Here is an 18,759-nt window from a genome sequence, read left to right on the forward strand (position 1 = left end):
AGGCTTAGGATTTCTTCTTTCCTTCTTTTAAAAGCTGGGTACTATCTGTACTGCCACTACCAGCCTGGTCTCATGTCACACTCACTCTGACACAAGTCATTCTGTGATCTTTGGCAATGAAGAGACAGACAGATGACAAACCCTTGTACCAGTACCACCAGGCAACAGTTCAAAGTCCCAAATCTCACACTTAACTCTCTTCCTTTTTTTCCTTCTAATTTATTTTTTACTTAAATTCAATTAACTAACATGCATTATTCGTTTCACAGGTAACAGGTCAGTGATTCATCAGTCTTATGTAACACCCAGTGCTCATTACATCACGTGCCCTCCTTAATGTCTATCACCCAGTTACCTCATCCCCCCCTTCTCCCCTCCAGTAGTTTCCTATGATTAAGAGTCTCTTAAGGATTTGTCTCCCTCTCTGATTTGTCTTATCTTTCCCTCCCTTCCCCTACGCTACCCTGTTGTTTCTTAAATTCTACGTATGCGTGCAATCATATAATTGTCTTTCTCTGACTTTCACTTAGCATAATACCCTCTAGTTCAATCCACGTCATTGCAAATGGCAAGATTTCAATTATTTTGATGACTGAGTAGTATTGTATTCTATGTGTATTACACATCTTTATCCATTCATCTGTCAATGGACATCTGGGCTCTTTCCATAGTTTAGCTATTGTGGACATTGCTGCTATAAACACTGGGGTACAGGGGACCCTTTGGATCACTACATTTGTATCTCTGGGGTAAATACCTATTAGTGCAATTGCTGGATCATAGAGTAAGCTCTATTTTCAGCTTTTTGAGGAACCTCCATACTGTTCTCTAGAGTGGCTGCACCAGCTTGCATTCCCACCAACAGTGTAAGAGGGTTCTCCCTTCTCAGCATCCTCACCAACATCTGTCGATTTCTAACTTATTAATTTTAGTCATTCTGACCGGTGTGAGGTGGTATCTCATTGTGGTTTTGATTTGTATTTCCCTGATGCCAAGTGACACTGGACATTTTTCATGTGTCTGTTGGCCATTTGGATGTCTTCTTTGCAGAAATGTCTGTTCATGACTTCTGCCCATTTCTTGGTTGGATTATTTGTTCTTTGGGTGTTGAGTTTGATAAGTTCTTTATCGATTTTAGATACTAGCCCTTTATCTGATTCAGACATTGTGGCAAATATCTTCTCCCAATCTGTGGCTGTCTTTTGGTTTTGCTGTTTCCTTTGCTGTGCGGAAGCTTTTTGTCTTGATGAAATCCCAACAGTCCCTTGCCTTTGTAGACATGTCTAGCAAGATGCCGGGGCTGAAGTCAAAGAGATTTCTGCATGTGTTACCCTCAAGGATTTTGATGGATCCCTGTCTCACATTGAGGTCTTTCATCCATTTTGTATCTATTTTTGTGTATGGTGTAAAGAAATGGTCCAGTTTCATTTTTCTGCATGTGGCTGTCCAATTTTCCCAACACCATTTGTTGAAGAGACTTTTTTCCATTGGACATTCTTTCCTGCTTTGTCAAAGATTATTTGACCATACAGTTGAGGGACCATTTCTGGAGTCTCTTCTGTTCCACTGACCTATGTGTCTGTTTCTGTGCCAGTCCCCTACTGTCTTGATTACAGCTTTATAACAGAGTCTGAAGTCCAGAATTGTGATGCCACCAGCTTTGCTTTTCTTTTTCAACATTCCTCTGGTTATTCGGGGTCTTTTCTAGTTCCATACAAATTTTAGGATTATTTGTTCCAGCTCTGTGAAAAAAGTTGGTGATATTTTGATAGGGAGTGCACTGAATGTATAGATTGCTCCAGGGAGCATAGATATTTTAGCAATATTTATCCTTCCAAACCATGAGCATGGAATGTTTTTCCAGTTCTTTGTGTCACTCAATTTCTTTCATAAGTGTTCTATAGTTTCCTTTGCTTATTTGGTTAGATTTATTCCTAGGTACCTTATGGTTTTTGGTGCAATTATAAATGGAATCAACTCCTTAATTTCTCCTGTCTCATTGTTAGTGTATAGAAAGGCAACTGATTTCTGTGCACTGATTTGATATCCTGCCACTTTGCTGAACTCCTGTATGAGGTCTAGCAATTTGGGGGTGGAGTCTTTTGGGTTTTCTGCATATAGTATCATGTCATCTGTGAAGAGTGAGTTTGACGACTTCTTTACCAATTCGGATGCCTTTATTTCTTTTTGTTTTCTGATTGCTAGGCTAGAACTTCTAGTACTGTGTTGAACAACAGTGGTTAGAGTAGACATCCCTGTCGTGTTCTTGATTTTAGGGAAAAAGCTCTGTTTTTCCGCACTGAGACTGATATTCACTGTGGGCTTCTCATAGATGGCTTTTATGATACTGAGGTATGTATCCTCTGTCCCTACATTGTGAAGAGTTTTAATCAAGAAAGGATGCTGTACTTTGTCAAATGCTTTTTCTGCATCTATTGAGAGGATCCATATCGTTCTTGTCCTTTCTTTTATTAACGTAGTATATCATGTTGATTGATCTGCAAATGCTGAACCACCCTTGCAGCCCAGGAATAAATCCCACTTGGTCGTGGTGAATCGTCTTTTTAATGTACTGCTGGATCCTATTGGCTAGTATCTTGGTGAGAATTTTTGCATCCACGTTCATCAGGAATATTAGTCTTTAATTCTCCTTTTTGGTGGGACCCTTGTCTGATTTGGGGATCAAGGTAATGCTGGCATCATAGAGTTTGGAAGTTTTCCTTCCATTTCTGTTTTTTGCAAACAGCTTCAGAGGAATAGGTATTAATTCTTTAAATGTTTGGTAGAATTCCCCTGGGAAGCTCTGGCCCTGGACCCTTGTTGGTTGGGAGATACTTGATGACTGCTTCAATTTCCTTGGTGGTTATGGATCTGTTCAGGTTTTCTATTTCTTCCTCTTTCAGTTTTGGTAGTTTGTACATCTCTAGAAATGCATCCATTTCTTCCAGACTGTCCAATTTGCTGGCATATAGTCGCTCATAATATGATCTTACAATTGTATTTCTTTGGTGTTGGTTGTGATCTCTCCTCTTTCACTCATGATTTTATTTGGGTCTTTTTTCTTTCTGATAAGTCTGGCCAGGGGTTTATCAGTCTTAATTCTCTCAAAGGACCAGCTCCTAGTTGCATTGACCTGTTCTACTGTTCTTTTGGTTTCTATTTCATTGATTTCTGCTCTGATCTTTATTAAGTCTCTTCTCCTGCTAGATTTAGACTTTCTTTGCTGTTCTTTCTCCAGCTCCTTTAGGTGTATGGTTAGGTTGTATATTTGAGACCTTTCTTGTTTCTTGAAGAAGGTGTTTACTGCTATATACTTCCTTCTTAGGACTGCCTTTGCTGCATCCCAAAGGTTCTGAACAGTTGTGTTTTGTTTTCATTTGTTTCCATGAATTTTTAAAATTCTTTATTTCCTGGTTGATCCATTCAATCTTTAGTAGGATACTCTTTAGCCTCCTTGTATCTGAGTTTCTTCCAAATGTTCTTGTGATTAAGTTCAAGTTTCAAAGCACTGCGATCTGAAAACATGCAGGGAATGATCCCAGTCTTTTGGTACGGTTTGAGACCTGATTTGTGACCCAGCATGTGATCTATTCTGGAGAATGTTCCATATGCAGTGCTCAAGAAGAATATGTATTTCTGTTGCTTTAGGATGGAATGCTCTGAATATTACCTGTGAAGTCCATCTTGTCCAGTGTGTTATTCAAAGCCCTTGTTTCCTTGTTGATCTTCTGCTTTGATGATCTGTTCATTGCAGTGAATGGGGTGTTAACATCCCCTACTATTGTATTATTATCAGTGTGTTTCTTTGATTTTGTTATTAACTGGTTTATGTAATTGGCTGCTCCCATGTTAGGGCCATAAATATTTACAATTGTTAGATCTTCCTGTTGGATAGACCCTTTAATTATAATACGTGTCATTCCTCATCTCTTATTACAGTCTTTGGCTTAAAATCTAGTTTATCTGATATAAGGATTGCCACCCCAGCTTTCTTTGGATGTCTATTAGCATGGTAAATTGTTTTCCACCCCCTCACTTTAAATCTGGAGGTGTCTTTGGGTCTAAAATGAGTCCCTTGCAGACAGAGTATCAATGGGTCCTGCTTTTTTATCCAATCTGATACCCTAATTATCTTTTGATTATGGCATTTACCCGTTTACATTCAGAGCAACTACAGAAAGATATGAATTTAGTGCCACTGTAATACCTATAAAGTCACTGTTTCTGTGGATTGTCTCTGTTCCTTTCTGGTCTTTGTTACTTTGGGGCTCTCTCTTTGCTTAAAGGATCCCCTTTAATATTTCTTGCAGGCTGGTTTAGTGATCACAAATCCTTTTAGTTTCTGTTTGTCCTGGAAGTTTCATCTCTCTCCTTCTATTCTGAATGACATTCTAGCTGAATGAAGTATTCTTGGCTGCGTATTTTTCTCATTTAGTACCCTGAATGTATCATGCCAGTCCTTTCTGGCCTGCCAGGTCTCTGTGGTTAGGTCGGCTGCCGATCTAATATAGGTTAGCTTGTATTTTATATTTAAGATTATTATATTAGCGTATTATTCTTTAGCTTATTATATATTGCTTGTATTTTATATATAAGGTTAGCTTATATATAGTTATATATATAACCTACAGGGTTACAGACCTCTTGTTCTGGAGCTGCTTTCAGAATTTTCTCTCTGAGATTTGCAAGTTTCGCTACTATATATCTGGCTGATGATCAATTTTTATTGATTTTGAGGAGGGTTCTCTGTGCCTCCGGGACTTGAATGCCTGTTTCTTTCCTGTGATTGGGTCAGTTTTCAGCTATAATTTGCTCCAATATACCTCTGCCCCTCCCACCCTCATCTTTTCCCTCTTCTTTGGGGATCCCAAATATTCTAATATTTTTTCACTTTATAGTATCACTTCTCTCTCAATTTCTCCCCTCATGATCTAGTAGTTTATCTCCTTTCTCAGCTTCTTTATTCTCCATCATTTTGTCTTCTCTATCACTAATTTTCTCTTCTACCTCATTTATACCAACAGTTAGAGCCTCCATTTTTTTTAATATCTCATTAATAGCCTCTTTTAATTTTGACTTATTAGATTTTAGTTCTTTTATTTCAGAAAGGGATTCTTTAGTGCCTTCTATGCTTTTTTTCCCAAGCCCAGCTAGTATCTTTATAATCGTTATTCTGAGCTCTAGTTCTGGTATCTATCTTGTTGATCAGATCCCTGGCAGTCAAGGATCTGCTTCCTGTTCTCTTTTTTGAGGTGAGTTTTTTTGTCTTGTCATTCTTGCAGAAAGTGGTCACTTTTCTATTTGTAGAATTGTAGCAATTCTTTCCTTAGATCTCTGGCTGAGTTCACAGGTGTTCAGAATGATTTTTTTTTTTTTTTAAGATTTTGTTTATTCATTTGACAGACAGAGATCACAAGTAGGCAGAGAGGCAGGCAGAGAGAGAGGAAGAGAAGCAGGCTTCCTGCTGAGCAGAGGGCCCGACATGGGGCTCGACCCCAGGACCCTGAGATCATGACCTGAGCTGAAGGCAGAGGCTTTAACCCACTGAGCCACCCAGGCGCCCCTCAGAATGATTTTGTAACTATCTAGCTCAATTCCTGGGACCAGACAATACTAAGGTCTCCTACACCTCCACAATCTTAGACTCCTCTCCCTCCTACTCAAGCTTAACTCTCTTCCAAAAAGACCCCATCTGTTCTTTAGAGTACCACCCTACTTTTTCAAACAACATGCAGACAGCACCCCCTTGAGATGAAAGAAAATACTTAAAGGATAATATGAACTTCTTACTTAAATGCCAAAATCGCAACTTTAGTCCTTACATGACACACAACCAGTTTGTTTTTCTTTGTATGGTCTAAATAAAAAATGAAAAGAAAAGAAGAAAGGAAATCTTCCTATAGAAGCCTCCAATAGTAACTGAAAAATTTCAAAATGTTTTTGTTATCTCTGCCTTGCCTTCTGGATTCTCTAGCGTCCCTAGCTTACAGTTAAAACTCCTTATAATATATCAAAAGGCTAGTATCTTTGCTTTAGGGGCAAAATAGTGAAAGAAGATGAATGGTTGTGTTGCTGTTTGGAAGCAGTGAGTGGTGGCAAAACCCTGGACATACTGAAGAAAGGCAATGAACTGCAAGGTAAACTGTGGCCCCAGTTTCTACCTCGCATTAGTTTTCTTAGGACTCTCCATAACTGGGGGCCCTTACCCTACCACACAAAGAACCAGCCAGCAATAGCTTGGGAGCAGGGAGGGTTAGAATCACCATTTACACTGCCTCACTGATGAGTCTAAAATCCATGTAGACTCCATTTCTATTGTCCTCATGAAGCCAACCTTCCAGATGCCTAGCTGAAACTCATCAACACATACGTACCTTCCACAAGGTTTTCAAACATATTTATTTTAAAATAAACCTTAAGAATATACCCCAGTTATAATTTGAGGGACTACCAACAATAAGTTATTAGTACCATTCTTGTGGTGTATTATCAGATAATCACTGAGAATATGAATTCCTAATGATAACAACTTATTAACAATCACAAGGAACAAGGGCCATTCGGCAAAATCAAATATATCAATTTCTAGGGCAAAAAATGTATAAGGAATTCTCTAGTAAGTAAGTTTGTAAGTTTTTAAAACCCAACTATTGGAAGAACCAGCTCTTTTGTACTTACGGCACAGAATTCTTCAAAGGATATTCTTCCATCTCCATCCTTATCTGCATTTATTATGGTTTTGTCTACAATTTGCTGTAACTGTGTATCTTTCAGATTGTTCCCCACCATCATCTTCAGCACCTGGAAGAGTTCCCCATTGGAAATATAGCCATCTTTATCCATGTCATAGATACGGAAAGCAACTAAAAAAAAAAAAGAGTAAGGAAAATCAATGACAATTATAAGGCAACCACAAGTAAATACTTTAATCAGGAAGAAAAAAAGTAAGCATTCAAATATCTAGAATTAGAACTATGATGATAGCTCCTTCCCACATTTGATCCTGCCTCTAGGAACAGTTAAACACAGTTGGGTAAGAGTATGGGCTTTGGTGGGGCACCTGGGTGGCTCAGTGGGTTAAAGCCTCTGCCTTCAGCTCAGGTCATGATCCCAGGGTCCTGGGATCGAGCCCTGCACTGGGCTCTCTGCTCAGCAGGGAGCCTGCCCCCTGCCCCCTCTCTGCCTGCTTCTATGCCCACTTGTGATCTGTCAAATAAATAAAATCTTTAAAAAAAAAAGAGAGTATGTGCTTTGGAGTCAAGAGTGCTTGGCCAATTAGCGTTAACTGAGGGTTAGGTTATTTAGCCTTGCTAACCTTCAGTTTCTACACATAAAATAGGGAATAATAACAGTTCCACTGTCCCAGGTTCTTTGGAGTACTTTATGATGACAAATAATACATATGAATTGCTTAGAACAGTGTCTGAAACATGGCAAAAGCTCAATAAATGACAGCAATTACTATTACTATTATTCTCATTTATATTGAGTTCATTTACAAAGGATGTCTGCATATGTCCTATGCCCCTGAGAACTGTTATTAAGTAAAACGTCTCTCTAGTTAAGAGCTGAATACCTTAAAAAGGTATCAGATGTTTACTTGTAATAGAGGCTGGCTACATAAAACCAGAATAATGGACTTCTGGCTAAATAGGCATATAAATGAAGCTTACCTAATTAAATTAGAACATTTTTTCAAACTTTGATGAAAAAGTCTCTTATCCACGATGCATAGTTTATGTAGCTGTTTTCAGAAGGAAATTGTTTTGTTTCTATCCAACTAAAAAGCAACAATGACACTGTTTTCAAAAAACACTAGTTGTAAATGTCCTAAAAGGACTTTCTGCAGAATATAAAATTGCTGTTATATATATTAAGCATCTAGAATAAAAGACATCTTTTCGAATATCTTAAAAGGTTATAATGTAGTAAAGGGTAGTAGTGGCATAAGAGGGAGAATGAACTCAGTGAAGAAAAATACTTACACCTCAACTTCTGTTCCTTATCTCCTTTGACACTGAACTGAGAGACTCCCTCAATGAATTCTGAATAAGAATAGAAATGTTTACAAATCAATTTTAATATAAAAATATATATACCTCCCACACACAAATTCACATATCCACAAAAAGATTTTTCCTTGCTGCAAAAAAAAAAAAAAAATTACTACTAAGCAGTGTTTCAAACTGGAAATGCCAAATCTGAAACTTCAACAAACAAGGTTCTATGTATTTTTTTTTTTAATCTGAACTTGGAGTTCTCTAAAGGTCAAATCAATTTGAACAGTATTTATTAAGTAACACTGAGCTTACCACTAAGGGAAAAAACATTCTTTAAGCTGTTTAACTCTTTTTTGGGGGATGTGACTATAAAAGTGGGGCTTTTAAAAAATATATCAAGCCCTGTGTTGGGTTCTCTGCTCAGTGGGGAGTCTATTTCTCCCTCTCCCTCTGTGCTCTCTTTTGCCCTCTCTCAAAGTAAATAAATAAAACCTTTAAAAAATAAAAACATAAAGGGCGCCTGGGTGGCTCAGTTGGTTAAGCAACTGCCTTCAGCTCAGGTCATGATCCCAGAGTCCTGGGATCAAGTCCCACATCGGGCTCCCTGCTCCACGGGGAGTCTGCTTCTCCTTCTGACCTTCTTGCCTCTCATGCTCTCTCTCACTGTCTGTCTCAAATAAATAAATAAAATCTTTAAAAAATATATATATATATATATATAAAAATAAAAACATAAAAAGATCATGAGGCACCTGGCTGGTTCAATAGGTAGGCAGCACATCTGACTCAGGTGTAGGGATTACTTAAAAATCTTTAAAAAAGAAAGTATTATAAAAAGATTATGTATTGTTTTGGGTTTTTAAAATTGTTTTATTTAAGTAATCTCTATACCCAACATGGGGCTTAAACTCATGACACCAAGATCAAGAATCTCGTGTTCTTCTAAGCCGGCCAAGCACCCTGATTATACATTGTCTGCCAGAACAAAAATAATTTTGCATTTCTGGTTCCAAAATTCAGACCCATTTAAATAAAGTCTTGTGAAAATGATCGTTTTTTCCTCACTGCCTGCTACACATTTAAGTCATAAAATCAGCTTTAGATCATTCCCCTTCACTTAAAATTCGGTTCCTGGAACAAAAACAACAAAATCTGTTGATGACAAATCATGGAATCAAATATAAAATTTTGTACCATGGTAATATTAGCAAAAGTACTATCATTTTACATAAAAATTTAGATTAAACAATCCTTTTTATAATGCTCACATCCTAATTACTACACCTCAATTTTATATTGGTTAGTATAAGTCTCATTCTTTAAAGAAAAAAAAAAAGGCATCTTAAAATACAGTTCTGGGGCACCTGGGTGTCTCAGAGGTTAAGTATCTGCATTCAGCTCAGGTCATGATCCGAGAGTCCTGGGATCGAGTCCCATGTCAGGCACCCAGCTCAGTGGGGAGCCTATTTTCTCCCTCTCCCGCTTCCCCTGCTTGCACTCTCTCACTCTTGTCAAATAAATAAATAAAATCTTTTTAAAATATAAATAAAAATGTATTTCTAATATTCTGTTTCCCTAGAGTAAGAAAGACTAGTTTTCTAAAAACAAAGGAAATACTAAATTTATCTTTTTTTTTTTTTAAGCTTACCTTAAAGGACAATTTCATCACTTATGAAAGAGTAAAACATCTTAGTTCATTAAGGTTCATATACCACAAATTGAGAATTAACAATTATATAATCACCACACATTTTTAAAAAACAAAATTTGTCAGACGTTTCCATACACAAAACTGTAAAATAAGTCATAGATTACATAACTTGTTAAACTACTTTCTTACCTTTAAAGTCTACTTCTCCATTCCCATCTGTGTCAAATATATCTATTACTCGCTGTACTAAAGGATTCTGTTGTAACTCAGGCAGAGACATGAACTCTTCCACACTCAAAGAACCCGAATTGTCCAAATCAAGCTTCTTAAATCTCTTCCCTAGCCTTTTAATTTCATCAGCATCAACTAAAAGCAAACCAAAAGAAGGAGCAAGATTTATAAATGATTTTATCAAAATTACAGGGAAAAAAATCCAGCAGTTAATCAATAGTAAGTTTAATTCCTAGTTTAATTAGAAGAGTCACATATACTATTGGTTAATTCCTTATAACAGATAAAGTCATAATATTTTTATTTGGTTACCTTTTTTTTGGCCTGACCCTGCCATTACATACAACAGACTGTATACTGCACCAAGATATTATAGGATTGCAATGCTAAGCTGATTATGGAAGTCAGGTGATTTCTACTAGGCAGGCTAAGTCAATCTCTGTTCTGTACACCAAAGCATCTTTTCACTTATCTTTTTAAAGTTTAATTTATTTCTAATAGTTATGGTTTGAACATGGTTCAAAATTCAAGACCTCCCTCCTACCCCACCCTGTAAATGTTGCCAGTTTCTTGAATACTCTTCCAGAGCGAGTCTTAGCAAGTATGAGCAAATAGAACACGGGCATTTTACTTTTTTTAACCAAAAGAACCACAGCTAACAAAATTCACTTTTCAGTGTTTTAAAGAAAAGCAACTTAGGAAATGTTTGCATTAGTTTGTAACTACTCTATAAAAATTCAGTAGCCGGTCTCTCAGCAGCATATATGGTCTTGAAAAAAAGATAATTTTCTTCTAAATTACATTACTATTTTCATTCCTTTAAGATATCAGACTCACACAAATAATTTTTTTTTTATTTTAAAGATTTTTATTTATCCATTTGACAGACCGAGATCACAAGTAGTCAGAGAGGCAGGCAGAGAGAGAAAGGAGGAAGCAGGCTCCCCGCTGAGCAGAGAGCCCCATGTGGGGCTTGATCCCAGGACCCTGGGACCATGACCTGAGCCGAAGGTAGAGGCCTCAACCCCCTGAGCCACCCAGGCGCCCCTCACACAAATAATTTTAATTGATATCAGAAATACCAATATATTTAAAGCTATAACTTCCCAAAAGAAATTTTTCTAAAAAAATTAAGTCAAATGTTCCACAGCCCGAGTACACATGTATTACAGCCCACAATATTAGAGACTGAGACTGCAAAACTGTTTTTGAAAATTCAAATGTATGGCATCCTCATTATAAAAACTTAAAAGTTAAAGAATAGATTTTTTAAATATAAAAATATCTTAAAATGGAATAAAAACTATAATTATCTGAACGACTGAAGCACAGACTGTACAACTACCACATGCTGCTGACAGGAAGTAGTTCATATGCAACTGGTAAAGGGAGTCCTGTCACTCAGTAGAGCACAGAAATGTCAGTGGTGCAGAGGGACTTTTCCTCGTATGTTATGGAGGAAGGGAAAGGAACTAAGTTTTCTCAAGTTAAAGACCAAGTCTTGATAAAATTTTAAGGCTTTCCAACATTGTTATCTGGTGAAAAGTACCAGTAACAAATGAACAAGCTGCAAAGATACTTCCTCATCTTTCCACCTCCGCCTCTCCCCACCACAGAGCCTCAAAACACAATTAACGAAGGTGACTATACCCTGGCTCATTATTTAATTTTTACAAAATTAGTTTCTACCAAAGCAGGTGTCCTCAAGGACCTTGAGGAAAATCCAAAATAGGAAGCATGAGTCCTAGTTTAAGGCTAACAAATGAATTGCTATGGTGCTTAATACAAATGCCAGAGGTTATTTGTGCTAAAATTTTAAAGACCATAACAGTTCTTCTATGTACTCTGTTACAAAGCGGCATAATGAGTGGTCTATCTAATCCATACTTTCCCCAAGACACATGATGTTTGCAACATCTGAGGTTTGCAAGAATACATATGTTTTACTGTAAGAGAAATGCCTTTAATTTAATGATTCATCTAAACACTGCTTCCAACACCAAAATACACATTTCATAAACACATCAACTGCAGAGAGCTTTTTATCCCTCTATTAAAAAGTATTCCTTCTTTAATGAACAGATGATAAAAGCAAACTGTTCAAATAAACCTTATTTTCTAATTTTCTGTGATGAAACTGGATACCCTTACTCTTGGAGAAAAAAAATTAAGTCCTTCAAATGCTTTTCATTTATTTACTTACAGGTTTGCCGTGCCACCTCAGACCAAACATCACTTTTCATTGTTCTCCTGTACACTATATATAAAAGTTGCTCAATAAATGTTTTAAATGAGTATTCTAAGGGTTTCAGATTTAAAACATAATGATCAAAATGCCATCAGAATTTAGAGTAGAACTACTTACCTAGTCAGACACCAATTAGCAAACCTTTCAGAACAGTTTCTCCAAGTTCAGATTTTGCTGAAAGCACTTACTCTTCTCTCTCTACATACCACGGATGAGTTAACTACTTTTTTCTAGTAACCTTTAGTTTTGCCTTAGTTTACAACCACAAACCAGAAAAGGTGATGAGGAAATTGAACAGAACTCAAAGTACATCGTAAGAGGAAAAGGAAAGACATGTGTCCATCAACCGCATCTCATACAGCAACAGCTCTGGAGTATATCATCAGTTGGAAAGAACAAAGGCAGTAACGTAGCACCATATTACTTACGGACACTTAAGATTCCATTTACTAAGGCTGGCACATAAGTAACAGTTTATCTAGTCACATTATGAAACTGAAACTGAGGTGAAGGATTATTGTTTAAGTGACCCAGAAAACCCCACTAATTCAGAAGAAACCATTCCGGTCCTGATGAATAAGAAATACTAAACATAAAGATAAGCCATCAAATAAATATACTTCTTTACACTGCCAGCAGTAATCTTTCTAAAAGGTACATTCAGCCAAATTGCTAGTTCTTGTGCTTACAAACTTGTAGTGGCTTCTTAATACAACCAGGATAAAAAATCTAGAGCCCTTGACAATATTTAGCTTCCACAAACACAAACCAGAAAATATAAATTTCCATCCTTCTTCTCCCCCATTATCTTTACCTTAGCTACACTGCTCTCAGCACAGTTGTTCAGATAGCATAAAATTCATGCATCCATTTCCTTATATATCCTTTACTGGAATGTCCTTCCCTGAACTCTCCATTTAGGAGACCCCTATCAATTTTTCTCTGATTAAAAAAAAGGGGGATACTAACTGTGTGCCCTGTGGTTATTAAGTATCATTAATGCATTCTCTGGCAAAAGCCCTTAAAGCAACATTTAAAACCATTTTCTGTCTTTTGCTTTAAATATCTTAAATGATATAAAACAGTCGATACCTATTCTGGATGAGTAGTTACAACGTTCCTCAAAGACAAAGCAACATGCCAGCGATCACACTTTAACAATAACTGCGTTTTTAAAGCCCCTGAAGTAAGATCTGAAGGGAATGAGCTCTATGTAATTTTCTATTCACCACCATTCTCACATATCCCTTGCAGCCAAAATTCACCCTGAGATTCTTTAAGAGACCAGTTTAATTTGAAAGAAGGCATATCTATTCTCCAACCACCCATTTATTTCCTCCTTTCTGTCCTTTCCTTCCTGCTTGCCTCACAACGGTAAGACACAACAGACTGCTTAGTACTTATTATAGTTGAGGCTAGCTGACCAACTGCAGGACTCTGTACCTAAATAGTTACAGTATTTTCAAATGGTTTGCCTAGAAGGCAATGCCATAAATATTTTTTAAAGCCAAGATTAAAGAAAGCTAGTTTTCAAAAAACAAATGGTAAATACAGTTATTTTTGGTATGGAACAAAGTGATCGGTTTGGTCTTTACTGTCGCCAGTAGAAGCAGCACTTCCACTACCCAGCACTGCAGAGAAGATGTGTTGCAGGATTAAATGTATGCTCAGGTATGAAACGGCATCTCAATTCTTGAAATATGGGCACTTAGCAATCTCCTGCAAATTACACACAGATCTCTCAGATTAAACCCACTAGTACCATTAAATGTTTCAGATCTGCACTTCGTACAAGTTAAATATTAAAGAACGAATTCCAATTCGGGGTACCAGCTTTCATCAAAGATTTTTTTCTACTGCTTGGGATCATACTCCCTTAAAACAGATGGACAAGGGGAAAAAGAAAACAAACCTCACCCTCTTGACTCATCTTGTGACTCAGAGATACTCGTTTTCATATGTTTTGCCAAGTTAAAACATGTTATTCTTACTTTTTGTAAGGACTTCTTTTTTTTTTTTTTTTTTTTTTTTTTTTTTGACTTTGCCAATCATTTATTTTAAAATAACAACTGAATACCTACTACACGCCATGACCTTTCTAGGCACCAAGGATTGGGGAAGAATCATCAGGACCAACAAATGACATTGTACAGATTGCAGCATATGCAAATCAAAGCTTTATACAAGGCAATCCTACTGTTCTCAGAACCAGATAGAAAGAAAAGCTTATCCTTCTCCCAGTTGGGAAATAAAAGACAAGTAAATGAGGTATTATACTAAGGCTTGTCCTAAACTAAGATGGAGAAAGCCCGAGATTCTATACAAACACATAGGAGAGATGCTGAACCAAGATTTGGGACAATCAGAGGAAACTTCCTGGAAGATGTACACCTCAGCCAAGACCCAAAGTTTGAGTAGGATTAGCAAGAGCAAAAAGAAACAATTCTAGGAGGAAGAACACAGAGTCACTATGTTAGTTTCACAGGGCTACCATAACAAATTCCCACAAACCAATTGGCCTAAAACAAGAGAAATTTATTTTCTCACAGCTCAGGAGGCCAGAAGTCTGAAATCAAGGTATTGGCAACGTTGGGTCTTTTTGGAGGCTCTAAAGGAGAATCTGCCACGTGCTGTTCTCCCAGGTTTTGGTAGTTGCTGGCAATTCCTGCCTTCTACCTGCATCTCTCCAATCTCTGTCTCTGCCACCACATGTCCTCTTCCCTATGCATCTCTATCTGTCTCCGTGCATCCTCTTCTTTTCTTAAAAGGGCACCAGTCATTGGATGTAGGGTCCATTTGAATCCAGGATGACCTCGTTTTAACCTAACTAAGGACTTCTACTTTTTGAAAGGACTATCAATTTTAACAGTTGAAAATGCCCACCTATTCACATTATACAAAGTAATAAAATAATCTTATGAAGTCATATACATCATTATCTAAAATTTAAGCAGGACATTAAAAAGTTGATCTTTTCATCAGTTTATGAAATATAAAGTTGTTAATAAGGAATTGATGGATTGCCAATGCAGAAAACACCAAATTATACTGTTGAGACCTTACCCAGATCAGTGCACCGTGACTATACCCAGGGATAAAAGTGAAATCTAGATGGCTACTCATTTTAACAAGTGATTTCAGGAATCTTATTAACACATAAAATTATTAAGCATTTGCTTTTAGCGAGCCCATCTGGCTACAGTTAATTTTATTTTTTGCATTGATACATAGGATTTTTTTGTTTTGTTTTTAATTCCACTATAGTTAACATAAAGTGTTGTATTAGTTTCAGGTGTACAGTACAGTGATTTAACAATCCCATACATTACCCAGTGTTCATCACAAGTACACTCCTGAAACCCCATCCACCTACCCTCTGGTAACCATCAGTTCTCTAGAGTTAAGTGTCTGTTTCTTGGTTCAAGTCTTTTTTGCCCTTTGCTCATTTCTTAAATGTTTTTCTTTTTTGCCCTTTGCTCATTTCTTAAATTTTTTTCTTTTTTGCCCTTTGCTCATTTCTTAAATTCCACATGTAAGTTAAATTTTATGGTATTTGTCTCTATTATCTGACTTACTTCTTTTAGCTTTATACTCTCTGGCTCCATCACGTTGCTGCAAATGGCAGTTTCATTCTTTTATAGCAGAGAACAATACTCCACTGTATATGTATACCATCTTTTCATCCACTCATGTATCAATGGACACTTGGACTCCTTCCATAATTTAGCTATTGGAAATAATGCTGCTATAAACACAGGGCTGCATGTATCCCTTTTGTGTTTTTGTATTTGGGGGGTAGATACCCAGTAGCACAATTACTGGATTGTAGGGTTATTTTTAACCCTTTGAGGAATCTCCGTGTTTTCCCACAGTGCCTGCACCAGTTTGCATTCCCCCCAATAGGGCAAGAGGGTTCCCTTTTTCTCCACATCCTCATTAAGACTTGTTTCTTGGGTTTTTTATTTTAGCCATTCTGACAGGTGTGAGGTGGTATCCCATTGTAGTTTTGATTTGCATTTCCCTGAAGATGAGTGATGTTGAGCATCCTTTCATATGTCTGCTGGCCATTTGTAGGTCTTTTTTTTTTTTTTTAAAGATTTTATTTATTTGATAGAGACATAGCGAGAGGGAACACGAACAGGGGGAGTGGGAGAGGGAGAAGCAGGCTTCCCACTGAGCAGAGAGCCTGACATGGGGCTCGATCCCAGAACCCTGGGATCATGATCCAAGCCGCAGGCAGACACCCAACCACTGAGCCACCCAGGTGCACCTGTAGGTCTTCTTTGGAGAAATGTCTTTCATGTCTTCTGCCCATTTTTAATTGGATTATTTGTTTGGGGGGCACTGAGCTGTATCAGTTCTTTATATATTCTGGATACTAACCCTTTATCAAGTATGTCATTTGCAAGTATCTTCTCCCATTCTGTAGACTGCCTTTTAGTTTTGATTATTTCCTTTTTTATTTTATTTTGATGAAATCCCAAGAATTTATTTTTGCTTGCCTCAGAAAACTTATCCCTTGCCTTAGAAGACTTACCTAGAAAAATGTTGCTATAACTGATGTCAGAGAAATTACTGCCTGTGCATTCTCTTCTAGAATGTTTATGGTTTCAGGTCTCACATTTAGATCTTTAATCCATTTTGAACTTATTTTTATGTATGGTTTAAGAAAGTGGTCTAGTTTCATTCTTGTGCATGTGGCTGTCCAGTTTTCCCAACAACATATATTGAAGAGAGCTACAGTAAATTTTAAAAAATACTGTCAACTGGACATATTAGTACCAGAGTAATATAATACTGAGAGGTAAAGTTGCATATTCATTCATCACTCAGATAAAGAAACACAACCATCTCCCTTCATATTTTTTCTCACTTAGAAAAAAAGAATAAAAGAAGATTCCAAAATAGTATTATATAGAAGACATCTAAATCTCTAGCTGCTAAAGCATTAATATTATTACTACATACACCCCAACTGCTACTCCACTGTTAGGGTTAAAAGAAAAACAACTGTGAAGTCTAAGCCCTTTTAGGTGATTCCGAGATTTCTCAAAATGAAAAGAAGCAAGCAGAATGGCAGAAAATTAACTTTCCACTAACTTTAGCCAATTCCCAAAAATTGTGTAGTAGTCAACAGAAACAACACTATTCCTCCCTAAGGAAACTCTTTTAAATAGCCAATTTATAAATAATTTACTATTAGTCTATTAGTCATCTAAGAACAAAAACATTGTCTTTTCAAGTCCTTCTAGCAGTAATAATATTTTCAAAGACACCTAAACGTAATGTGGAATCCTGGAAAAGAAAACTTTTCAGATGTCACCAGTTTTTCACTAAAATAAGCACTTTAATAGTACTGTTCCAATGTTAATTTCTTGATTTTGGTAACTGTACTATGGTTTAGTAAGACATTAATATTAGAGAAAGCTAGATAAGAGATACCTGGGAACTCTACTGAGGCTTTATAATTTCTTTTAATAGTTTCTCCTTAGTCTCCTCTAATTTGTGACAGCTCTTATTTTTTCCCTTGTCTTCCACAATCTTGAAACTCTTAATCCAGTATATTGTGAAATGTCCCTCAGCTTGGGCTTGTTGATGTTTTCTCATAATTAGGATGAACTTGGGCATGTGGGGCAAATATACCATAGAAATGATGCTGTGTCCTTATCAGCACACTGTTATCAAAGGATTCACAATGTCAATGTGTTTTTGCTAGTGATGTTAACTTTGATCACTTGGGCAGGGTGATGTCTGCCCGATTTCTCCACTATAAATCTACTACCTTTCCCTTTATATTAAAAAATATCAGGGAAAGGGGGAGGGGGCACAATACTTTAAGACCATGCAAATATCCTGTTTCTCCTAAAACTGTGACCTGATTTTAGCATCCATAGGTTAATCTTGTAAGAATTTATTACTATGGTATTTGCCTAGTATTGATCTTCTTTTCCCCTTTCTTCCTACATTAACTGAAATGTTCCTATTTAAGAAAAAATTAAAAATGGTCCCTTCTCCCCATTTCTTTCTTTAGTCAGTTATTCATATTATGGCATGGATTCACAGATAATTATTTTATTCTATAGGTTAAAACCCAATAATGTCATTACTTGTTAATCAAAAATTTCCAGCTTTGTTTAGGTACTTACTACCTCAAGTTGGCTCCTGCATGACCTGTCAACAATCCCCATTTTGAGCACCTTCTTAATTTCTGGCACCATAAGATATTCCAGCCTCATCCTGACTATACATGGTATTTTCCAAGCAGAGTTTCCCCAATCTATTTTGGATGGCACGATATTTAGAACTGGATTATAGAATGAAAACTATTAGGAAAGATTACTCTAATAAGTAATCTTAGAATTTCTATCTTAGAAATATTTTGGAAAGAGCCATCACGCATGACAAAATTACTTATGAAGAAACATGTACTGAATGACATAAAGACTATCACAAGAATAAAGCACTATAGTGTTATCAATACAAGGAGTTGGGTAGTTTCTCAACAAAAGTTTGATTTTAAAGTTTTAAAGTTTTGTGTAAAATGTATCTCCTACAAAGGTAATGAGTAATGTATTTTCATGTTACCCCAAATAAGATGCAAAACCACCAGAGGGCGCAGTAGAGATGGT

At 36.7% G+C, this 18,759-nt stretch overlaps 1 protein-coding gene across 1 annotated transcript in view; it reads right to left on the reverse strand.

Annotated features, from left to right (window-relative positions):
- Window positions 1-18,759, reverse strand: part of PPP3R1 (protein phosphatase 3 regulatory subunit B, alpha) — a 74,953-nt gene that overhangs the window by 5,971 nt on the left and 50,223 nt on the right. The window contains exons 3-5 of the mRNA XM_080813778.1: window positions 9,841-10,017; window positions 7,986-8,045; window positions 6,679-6,863 (exon numbers count right to left, since the gene is read on the reverse strand). Coding sequence (XP_080669904.1) covers window positions 6,679-6,863; window positions 7,986-8,045; window positions 9,841-10,017 — 422 coding nt within the window. The remainder of the gene's footprint in view (window positions 1-6,678; window positions 6,864-7,985; window positions 8,046-9,840; window positions 10,018-18,759) is intronic.

Source organism: Martes martes (genome assembly GCF_963455335.1).
Source record: "Martes martes genome assembly, chromosome: 9".
Taxonomy (NCBI): Eukaryota; Metazoa; Chordata; class Mammalia; order Carnivora; family Mustelidae; genus Martes; species Martes martes.